Source organism: Leuciscus leuciscus (assembly GCF_965113295.1).
Source record: "Leuciscus leuciscus genome assembly, chromosome: 6".
Lineage (NCBI taxonomy): Eukaryota > Metazoa > Chordata > Actinopteri > Cypriniformes > Leuciscidae > Leuciscus > Leuciscus leuciscus.
In genome coordinates, this window is record NC_138730.1 from 2,477,987 (window position 1) to 2,489,784 (window position 11,798).

General features: G+C 39.5%; 1 protein-coding gene across 2 annotated transcripts in view; it reads right to left on the bottom strand.

Annotated features, from left to right (window-relative positions):
* LOC309501982 (uncharacterized protein) overlaps positions 1 to 1,994 on the bottom strand; it is a 39,518-nt gene extending 37,524 nt beyond the window's left edge. For both annotated transcript variants that reach the window (XM_082174288.1, XM_082174287.1), the window contains exons 1-2: positions 1,902 to 1,994; positions 1,006 to 1,131 (exon numbers count right to left, since the gene is read on the bottom strand). In XM_082174288.1, coding sequence (XP_082030414.1) covers positions 1,006 to 1,090 — 85 coding nt within the window. In that variant the 5' untranslated portion in view covers positions 1,091 to 1,131; positions 1,902 to 1,994. The remainder of the gene's footprint in view (positions 1 to 1,005; positions 1,132 to 1,901) is intronic.
* Between the last annotated feature and the right edge of the window lie 9,804 nt (positions 1,995 to 11,798).

Below are 11,798 nucleotides of genomic sequence, written 5' to 3' on the forward strand. Positions count from 1 at the left end.
CAAAGCTGAATGTTCAGCATCATTACTCAAGTCTACAGTGTCACATGATCCTTCAGAAATCACTCTAATATGATGATTTGATGCTCAAGTAACATTTCTGCTTATCAATGTTGAAAACAGTTGTGTAAAAAATAAAAATCAGGATTCTTTGATGAACTAAAAGTTCAAAAGAACAACATTTATCTGAAATAGAAAGATTTTGTAACATTATAAATGTCTTTTTTACTGTCACTATTGATCAATATAAGGCATCCTCGTTAAATAAAAGTATTAATTTCTTTTCTTTTTTTTTAAACAAAACAAAAAAACAGCAACAAAAAACTAAACTCTTACTGAACCCAAACTTTTGAACGGTAGTGAATAATGTTACAATAGATTTCTATTTCAGATAAATGCTGTTGTTTTGAACTTTCTATTCATCAAAAAATCCTGAACTGAAAAAACTGTTATCAACATTCATAATAATAATGTTTTTTGAGCATCAAATGAGCATATTAGAATTATTTCTGAAGGATTATGTGAAACTGAAGACTGGAGTAATGATTTACATCACAGGAATAAAATGCATTTTAAAAATATATCCAAATAGAAGTCTGGAAATAGTCCAACGAATATAAATAAAAACTTTCTCTTTAAGTTTTCCAAATTGGCAAAAAATTTACAAAGTACACTTCTTGTGTGCAGATATAATGTACAATAATGTCTAAATCAAATGTGCAAGTGACGCTATACATCATTTCTGGGCTCATTTTATAATGATCATCTGCTTTAAATAAAGATATGCCGTTTGTTTAAGCACCAGAACACAACAAGATGCAAAGAGATCATTCTGAAAGAGAGACACGAGATGCTAAAAAACGTTGTATTCATTGTTTGGGTTTTTAAAGACAAACCCTCACTATACATAGAGAGTGGAACAAATGTGATTATTAGTAAATGAAAGAAAAATGCTCCTGTGATTTTCACCAAACAGTCATTAATGAAGAGTGAAGAATGATCACCGACCTCTCTGTTCCTCAGTTTCTTCATCCTTCTCTCGGCATGTTTCTGCATCACTCGTGTCTTCACTCTCCTCTTTAATAAACTCCATCTTTACAATCCTGTCACTCGTTCTTCTTTTACACCTGGAAACTGTTGGAGCAGAACGTCATTATTAGTATTTAGCGCTGAATTCATCATTATGATGGTCACATGTCCCTCATGAATATTAAAAAGGTGTGTGCCATGAGAGGATATGGACCATAAACTCACAGCTGATTGTGTGAAATAACACTGAACCTTTTCTCTGATCGTGTTTCTGTGAAAAGCTTTAGAAAGCTATTCAAAGCACCGATGCCACTGTATTAAGACTTTCAGTGTTTCTATTATAACATATTCAGTATTTTTAGTTTTGTATATGAATGATAAAACTCTTTTTTTAATACAATTTTTTAAGTTATACAAACATATCCAATAAAAAATCTTCTACTATCACGGTAATGTCATGTTTCTCTCTTGATTTCCACTATTGTCAGCGTTACACATATGTGTGTCCTTGGAATTAATAATAACAAAGATCTATATATATTACATTTACAGAACAAATACAATGACTGAATGGATTTTAAATGATCGAATCGCCCGAAATCTTATTTCTAAACTCAGTATTGTACGTTACTCTCGTGTTTATGGACGACTTCATTTATGCTGAAAATAACCATTCCGATATCAGACAGCACGGTTCAGTATTTGGAACTTTCTATATAACGTTAGCCTAATCATTCAGCACATATACTGCCGACATAAACAGATATTTTAGCGGAGAAAACATGAGAATCAGATCAGGCTAGCACTCACTGGCTTTACCAGAGCTGTCATAACTACTGTCGGATCGATTAAACTACTGTAAATCATACAGTTACCGTTACTCCCGCTTTCCTCTCGCAGTCTATGATAATAATATCTGGAGAGAGTCTGAGCTCATTCATCAATGGCCGTTGCTCCGCTGGCGCGTGACACCCGGAAGTGCACAATATGCTCGCAGGCGCGCGCTTCTAATGTCAGGTTGATTTGAGCCAATCAGACAAACCCGCTTTGTTTAAGATGCACCAAGTGATACTTGCTACTGCAAAAGGTTTTATTTTTTTACATTAAAACAGTTAATCACATAGAATAACTCTATAGACACTTTAGTTTTAAATAAATAATTGTATTCTACATAAGTGCAGTCACATTGGCAAATGACTAAACGAGTGACTGATGATAATAGCGATGTAGGAACAACACATACACTATCTTAAAAAAAAAAAAGATGTGTACGCTCACGAGGCTGCATTTATTCAAAAAGCAGCAAAAACAGTAAATATTCTTACATTATAAATAATGGTTTTCTATTGTAATATATTGTAAACTGTAATTTATTTATTCCTGTGATGAAAGCTGAATTTTCAGCATGGTTACCCCAGTCTTCAGTGTCACTTGTATGACAGTCAGGCCAAAAATTATATCTGTACAGTTTTCCATGTGGAAATCGTGATGCTACATTCAAAAGTTTGGATTTATATTTTTAAATACTTTTATTCAGTAAAGAGGCATTAATAATCAAATGTGAGAGTAAAGACAGTGTTACAAAAGATTTATATTTAAAGCTTAAGTAATAACAGATAATAACTGAGCACCAAATCAGTGTTTTAGAATGATTGGTAACACTTTACAATAAGGTTAATCAGTTAACTTTAGTTAATGTGTTTACTAACATGAACTAACAATGCTATTATTCTTTTTTTATTGTTATTCTGCTCTATATCATTCTTATTATCAGAGCCCGTCTACGGAGAGCCTGTCCACTCCCTATTAAGCCCTATTGTACCGAATTTTGGTTGTAGTACCACCAGAGTTCCACTGGGGGCGCTCGCCATGAGTGCAAAATGAATGGGAGTCAATGGGGCTAGACGGCTAAATTTGTCTCTTTCACCCGATTGCCGTTGAGAAATCTCAGATGTGATTGTAGATGTGTATTATCAGATGTGTATTATCAGAGCCCGTCAAAATGAATGGGAGTCAATGGGGCTAGACGGCTAAATTTGTCTCTTTCACCCGATTGCCGTTGGAGTAGATTGTCAGCATTCTGACGTCATTGACATTTTGAAAGACTTTTTTAAATCAAATAAGTGACTCTAAAAAATCTAACACCCAGCAATGTGTAATTTCTTTGCATCTCCTTTCGAATACAACATTCAAATTACTAGACAAAAAATTATATCCTGAGAAAAGTGGATTTTGAGGGGTATACCGCCATTGACCTCCATTCATTCTGCACTCGTCCTGTGAGCGCCCTCATATGGAATCAGAGTGGAACTGCAACCAGTTCAGAAGCCGGAAGTGTAGTGAGAGTGAAACTTCTCGCCATATTAGACATTCTCTGTTATTATTCATCTAAAAAATTTAGTCCTATGTTTTTTGACCACTTGACACTCTCTGGCGTTTCTAAACTATACAAAGACAGTTGGTAAATCATTATAATAAAGGTTCAAATTAACTGATTTGTATAGCCTTCACATTTAAATTACACATAAGTTACAATAATGTTAAAATAATATTTTTTAATGACATAATTATGTTTTAATCACATAACAATGTAAAAAAAAAAAAAAAAAATGTAAATGAAAATGTCAACAAAAATGAAAAAAAAAAAAAACAATGAAAAAAAATAAACCTTAAAATGGTGTGTGGCGAGCAAGACGAGGCTGTGGGCCGTGAGAGAACGGCGTGAGGACGGTGGCGTGATTGATAATGAGCGACAGCTGCGTGCGCACCGGTCTCGTATCTCTCACGGAGGAGCGGAAGCATAAAAGGAGGATCGACCACAGTGCAGAAAGAGAGCCCAGGTATCAAACAGTCCTTGAAACTATGTTAAATCAACATTCTGCTGTCAACATTAAAGCATCATTTTTCTAAAAAAAAAAACATTCCAAATTTGTTTAAACTGTCTTTATATACCAATACATAATTAAAATGTAAGTACTCTGAAAAAGAAAATTTAAAAATCGAGTGACTGTAGACCTTTTAATCTGCAATAAACACAGCTCATTATTTCCATTCACTCCACCCCCTCCCTTCTGAGCTCCTTCCAAAGCCACGCCCCCAAAACACATGAACGCGCGACGCCAAACGCTCAGGCTGGAACAAGACGCATTTATTACCTGAGACGAGTGGAGAGGAAGGAGCGCAGTACATACAGTGACATCATGTCAGAATCACATGTAATAAAATACCTAACTTTATCACTATGAATATAAACAAATAAGATTTCTTTTAGTACTCACTATCAAGCTAGCATATCGATAATGGTAAAGTTTCATTCGGTAACGAGCTATATTTATAAGGCAAAACTAAAAACAGGTTGCATTGATACACGTTTTTCCATTACCATCAGTTACACTGTGATGAAGATGAATTTCGTGTAAGATTCATAACATATACGGTGTTTTGCATGTAAGAGTTTCCATGATGAAAACATTGTTGACTCTAATGAAGACTAACGTACACTCGAGGACAGGTCCGGGGTTGAGGGCGAAGCAGAGGAGGTCGTTCAAGAGCGCGGGCAGGGTCCGAGGAAGTAGTTTTTGCCTTGTTTGCCTTCGCTGACTGCATATGCAGGTGCTTTGAGCTGAATATTTCCGGGAACGGTGACATGTGATGAGTGCACGCAGGGCAGCGCGCGCAGTGGGGCTCGGGGCGGGCACGAGACATGAAGGCATCTGATTGGTTCTTTACATTCGCACCGAATGGCAGTGATTGGTCAGAGTTTTTACTGTCCTGCAGCTGCTACAGAGGTCTGATTTTTTTCATTCCTTTTTCTAAACACATAATGTATTGACTACTATCAGGATGGAAGGACCATTTCACCCAGTATAAAAAAAAGTGTTTCTGAACAGGATTACCTACCCTACCTTTAAGTCATTGAATCAACATCGAACTCTGATGTTGATTCTACATAATTTTGCACCCTGTTTTAATATTGAAACAACATTGAAATCCTGTCCATAGATCAACGGAATTTCAATGGTACTTCAATTATCAGGAATATTGAAACAATGTTAAAATTTCAACTAAACTATGGATCAACGTGATTCCAATGGAATTCCAATCATTATTTAAGGGCCCCTATTATGGATTTTTGAAAATGACCTTTCACGTAGTTCTAAGTGAATGAAAACATCCTGCAAAGTTTTAAATCTGAAAGTACACCGTATATAAAGTTATTGTCTTTCAAAAGTAAGAGTCGACTCTGAGTCAGTGAAATTAATCGTTTTTCAAACGAGTCCTTTTCATTGTGACGTCAAGACGAAACATTAGTATATCGCCCACCCACTTATAGCGCGCGCAGGGAAAACTTGAACCCCCTCAAACCTGCAGCTGATTCCTGTATGACACTGGAGAGCATCATGTCCAGAAGACGCTGTGCTCTATAATGTGAAGATAAAGCCAGGACGAGCATGTGGAGAATCAGTGGTTAAAGTTAATCTTTACCATGATACCACAGCAGTATAATCCTAAACTTTTGCGGTGTTCCCTTTATTTCACTGACGACTGCTTCTCAAATCTCGGAGTTCAATTCATGATTCGCAAACCGCTTGCTCTTGAAAGATGGTGTTCAAAATACTTAGTTTTGAGTTTTATATTGTGTAGGTCTCCTGCTAACTGGCTAACTCACGCTATCACTGTCTTACTGAAATACTTCTGCTAATCAGTTGTGGGCCACTATTAACTGTGTCTATTAAAGCTGATTGTCTGTCGTTCTCACTACTTTGAGGAAATATTTGTTTTACCAACGTTTATGTTACATCAGATCATTCACTCTAGAGCTCGGCTAATGTATACATAATTGCATACATGCACTGTTATTGATACAGTTTCCACATGTTCAACGCAATAAATTAGAAAAATACTCGGTAAATAAATTAGTACAAGTAAAATAATCGGTTTGTTGATGGACATGCACTTGTTAATGCTGATGGTGAGGAATTATAGCCTGGAAATCTAAAAGATTAATGGTCTGGCGTCGACTAATGAAGCTCGGCCAGCTCGAGGGGCGGCACCAAGCATGCATTTGAAAATCTCACTGCACGCAATTGGATAACACTACAACCAATCACAACAATAAACCCCATACGCTTAGCTACCAGCGGAGCTAAGTTAGTAAGACTCTTACCGTGTCCGGTCTGCAAAACAGCAAAAACGTCCTTCTTGCAAAGGAACGATTCGAGCGGCGTCTTCTGTTCCTGTTTTAGATAAAAAGCCAAGTCGAACTTGTTCATTGTAGCGGCCAAAGCCGTTTCAAAGAACTGGTGTTCATCCATAGCCATCTTGCAATGTTTACTAATGATTTCGACGTCATAGCGATGTCGTCATCTCGCCTCTGGCCCGCCTATATCAGATAACCCGCTGTGATTGGTGCAGCTCGCCTCTGGCCCACCTATATCAGATAACCCGATGTGATTGGTGCAGCTCAGATAGAGGGGCATATTTAATGAGCATCATTACTCAACACCAGAGTAACTCGCTGAGCAAATTCAACTTGTGCTCTCGCAAGAACTCTGGATTACCAGGGTAGAGGAATTACAGTTGCAACATCTCATATAATGTAAGTTACCTCAAACTGAGTAGTGTATCACTGAGAAACACTGAGTCCTGTTCGAGTCGTCCTTGCGATGGAAGTTCGGGTTGAATGACTAGATCTTTCAATGTTTCATCATCGGACTCGCGCGCATTGATATGGTCAAATCGACGTCATTGTTTGTTACTGTCTTTAGTTTACAGTGTAGGAAGCCTCAGGACACGCAGAGCTGACGTTGTTATGGCCATAGCTGTCAACCCTCCCGTTTTTTCCGGGTTTCTCACGTATTTTAGCTCTTTTCCCGCTGTCTTCCCGTTTTAGTATTTTCCCGTAAAATATCCCGTATTTTTACGCTCTGATTGTGTTAACTCAGAACACGCAACTATCTGTGTCTGTGAAGTGGCTTGCACTTGGGTTGCTAGACCTCCAGTAAAGCAGGTGGCAGTATACAGACAGTAGCTTAGGCTACTATCGAAGAAGAAGAAGACAGTCGCGGCAGCGGCGCGGGCGCGAGGAAGAGGGAAAAAGTATCGGGAAGTGAATTTCGAATGATCAAGGAGAGTAGAGTAGATGAGTGTGATGTCCGATGATGGATCAGGACGCCGACGGCCAAAATCACAGAATTAACCACCAATTCTTTGACTTCTTTCTCACTCTGTCTCCCAACATTAAGCTAAAACACGTTGTAGCAAATGAAAATGTGTAAGTAATGTTTACTTTGTTCATAAATAAAGCACTTTAAACATATCCATTGGTCTGTAATTCTTTAATATACAGGGTGGGCCATTTATATGGATACACCGTGGTGGCATGGGAGTGGTTGGTGATATTGAGGTCCTGTTTGTGGCACATTAGTATATGTCATGGTCACCACCCATCTTGAGGAGATTGCCCCCTCACATGTACTGGTGTGCCACAAACGGGACTTTGGTGTCACCAGCCATTCCCATGTTGTTGCGGTGTATCCATATAAATGGCCCACCCTGTATATTGTGTAGTTATAAACTCTTTAGACTGTTAATGATTAGTGCTTTTTTTTTTTAAAGTTTGTGGGTAAGAATCGTGTAAAAAAAAAATCCCTTATTTTGGGGATGGATTCCGGGAAATCTTCCTTATTTTCAATGTTCAATGTTGACAGCTATGGTTATGGCAATGGGAGTTTTTGTTTTTGACGCGTGCTGTATACGGTAGGCCAATCACAACAGACTGAGCTGTCTGGCCAATCAGAGCAGAGTAGCTCGCGGAAAGGAGGGATTTAGAGAGATTGATTCATCTGACGAGTCGTTTGAGAATCATTGAAAATGTGATGATGTGCTAATGTATATTATGAGAAAATGAAACAGTTTTTTTTTACCTTTGATGCATGTAAACATGTTGTAGGAGACTCCACAACAACATTAGGAAACCTTAAAATAGCATAATAGGGGCCCTTTAAGCCATAGAAAATGATTGCTAGGCATACGAAAAAGTAATGCCCTAAATTAAATAGCCTATAATGAATATCCTGCTTTATCTACAGCCAAGATGTTAAAAAGTGATGGAACATTTGAAAGCTTGTATGCCTATAGCCTAGCCTAAACCACTGACCACACCACACTATTTAAGGTAAAACAAATTCATTTTATTAGCCTCTTATTTCATTATTTGTCCACTTTTGCCTATTTACAGTTCATGGTCCTCTGACGTCTGAATGGTTTGTCGTCCAGTCCCTCCTGCCCGGTCTGGCGCATAGCGCAGCCACTTTAGCACAGCCTGGGCAAAAGTAAATTGGGTGACGGTGGCTGTCCCCATCTGCTATGTAAGAGCATCTAAAACAGAAAATACAAGCACAATGCAAAAAAATTGCCTTTAAGTTAAACAGAACACCCACATATTTGCACACTTGGAAACAAATTCAGTAGCCTAGGCCTAGGATTTTTCAATGATCGGATAAGGCAATTTGTCCAGTGTTGTAGGCTAGCCTATGATGTTTTCCCTACATTCAAAGCATTTTTTTAAATTGCCCAATATGTGCATGGGTTAATTCAAATTAAAGGGAGGCAAAAAGGATCAGCTTGCAGTGACACCTTTCATAAGGAAAATTTCCGAGGCCAAGTGACTCGAAAAAACGTTTTTTTCTGGCCGAGGGGTGGGGCGATAATGTCACGGTGACGGCAATGTAGACTAACAATGCAGCCTGGACTACAGCTGTTAACATAATGCTGACCTAGCGCTGGGTGGTATATGGTATTATGAGAACTCATAACCTTGTTATATACTGTAGGGAACTTTTTCCTTCTTCAAAGCAGAGACCAGGAGATGTTGGGATCGCGTTAAAACAGAAGTTATTCTTTATTGAGCGTTGCTGCAGTTCGTCCAACAATCTAAATCTAATACAGTATGCATTGTAGTTATATACATTCCAAGGGGGAGGGATTACATAGAAGCGGTGTCACATGCCTGTCCTGTCTTGTGTAGCACATGTGGTGTTTGTGTTCCTGTCTCTGTTTTGACCCCACCCTCCTTGTTATCTCATTATTGGTTTCATTTGTCCCACCTGTTCCCTCATTATCTGCCTGATTTGTCCCTTTTATAAGCTCCTTTGTGTTTGCAGTCTTTGTCGGATTGTTGTCTTGTATACGTCTCCTGTTCTCCTGCGACCCTTTGGTATGTTCGTTTTTGAAGTTTTTGTATTGTATTATGTTTTTCCCCCTTGTGGGTTTTTGTTTTACTTTGTTTCTTTTGTTAAATAAATCATTATTCTTTTGCATTTGAGTCCTCCCTTAGTTTTCTTTAGTTAACGTGACATAACGATCCGACCATGTCGAGGACTCAGCAAAGGGTTTCACGTCACCCACCAGCCCCCTCTGTCTCATGCCCCCAATACGAACATATTCTTCGTTTTCAGACACTAAGTTCCCTCCGCCAACAAGGGGCTGATTTGAGGAAGTTCGCAGCCGAATTCCTTAGAGCGGCAGAGGGATTACAACTGAATGAAGGGCCTCTTAAGGACCTTTTCTTTTATGCTCTCGACGAGCCCATGGACTGGTTACTCAGGAGGGCGTATGAAAGGAGTACCTTTGAGGCAATGGTGGAGGGTCTCGCTCGCTTGCAGGAGCGAGAGGCCAGGAAGATGGTCCCAGTTCCGGTGGTCCCAGTTCCGGCGGTCCCAGTTCCGGTGGTCCCGAAACGGAGGAGGAGAAGGAAGACTCCCTCCGTGACTGTTCCGGTGGCCTCAGTTCAGGTGGTCCGGTGTTCCCCGGTCCGGTGGTCCCAGTTCCGGTGGTCCCGAAACGGAGGAGGAGAAGGAAGACTCCCTCCGTGACTGTTCCGGTGGCCTCAGTTCCGGTGGTCCCCGTTCTGGTGGTCCCCAGTCCGGTGGTCCCAGTTCCGGTGGTCCCAGTTCCGGTGGTCCCGGGTTCGGTGGTCTCGACTCCGGTGGTCCCGGGTTGCTCGCCCTGCCGGCCCCGCCCAAGCGGCTCGCCCTGCCGGCCCCGCCCAAGCGGCTCGCCCTGCCGGCACCGCCCCAGCGACCGTTCACGTCACGTCTGCCGATCCAGAGACCGTTCACGTCACGTCTGCCGATCCAGAGACCGTTCACGTCACGTCTGCTGATCCAGTTCCGGTGCAATTAAAGCCGGTGCAATTAAAAACATTTCAAACACATTTTCATTATTAAAAATTCAATAATCCATATTCACCTTTCATATTTCACTTCCAAAATATTCAAACTGTTTTAAAATACAACCTATAATATTCAACAGGCAATTTTCGGTCCATTATTTCGCTTTGCAAATTCGCTTCGACAAATTCAGTGGTTCAAATTCGACAGTAAATTCAACATTGACATCCAGGAACTGCAGGAAAAGCAGTAGATTGCCGAGCATACTCTCCATCTGCTGTTAGTCGACCTCTCCAGCAGGAGGTGCAAAAGCGCGTGTTGTTGACGAAGACCAGAGCAACAGTTAGAACAAGTAGTTCATTCATAAAACTCATTTATAGCAATGCAAGTGTATTTGTGATTATGATGACGGCTGTTTTATGTTAAATTCAGTGTCTTCACGGTTACTTTTCCTGTTATTCTACTCCTGTCAGTATTCCTTATCTTGCTGTGGAATTATCTAATCACCCTGACAACCACTTTACTAACTATTTGCTATCTGGTCTCAAATACGTTTTTGACCCCAGACTAGAGTGCTTGCACTCCTCAAGCATTATTTGCAATAAGTACAGTCCTAATAGTATGCTTGTCCTCTCCGTGTCAATCTTCAAACAGTACATCCATGATTATTATACGTAGAATTCTACAAATGTATGTGTGCGTTTTGCACAAGGATACAGTGGGCTCAAGGGCTTGTTTCTTCCTTGCAAACTGGGGGTGGAGGTGTGGAAAGACACTGGAATTTGTGAAAATGTCAACTGTCTAAAGCCTTTCTTTAAAGTGAATTTCGTTTTGTATAAATTGTATCTTAATTTTAATCAATTTTTCATCAACCAATTGCCTGGATTTAATAAATAAGAAGCAAATAGGCTCTAACAGACAATATAATCATGGAGGCGCCGGCGCGGTCACTTGCATTGCACGTTAACGAGCGCATCTCATCCTAACTTAACGAAACTCAGTGTATGCCTCACACAGACATGAGAAATACATCAAATACACAAAGCTTGGAATGTCTTTAAACTAAATAATTCAAAACGAAAAAAGAAAAAGGCTCCTCTCTGATTATGTAATCCATGATTTGCATTTCTCTCTATAGGCGCGTTCACTACGGGGGTGGCGATCGTCAACTTCATCTTTGCAGCCGAGTCCACACTGTCAGAAAACACTAGTTTATTAATAAAAATTAATCCACGCGTCACCGGATTTACACATTTTTATCAAGATAGATTTATCTTGAAATAAAAACATTTTAGTACATAAATGTCTTACTATCACTTTTGATCAATGTAATGTGGTAGTGTATACTGTATGATTGAGATTCAGCATTATTTCTTGGTCAATAATTTTATACAATACTAATAATTTGTAAAATAAGGTATGACGTTCTTGCTTCCATTCAAGCAAGATGCTCTTTGAGTCTTTCTCAAATCATGCTGGAGATCAAGTTTTACGCAAACTTGTTGTGTGGAGTACGTGCGGCTCAGGTGCTGCTGCTGCTGCCATCAACACAATGCGCTTTGAGTATCGAGAAAAGTGCTATATAAATGTAACAACTTA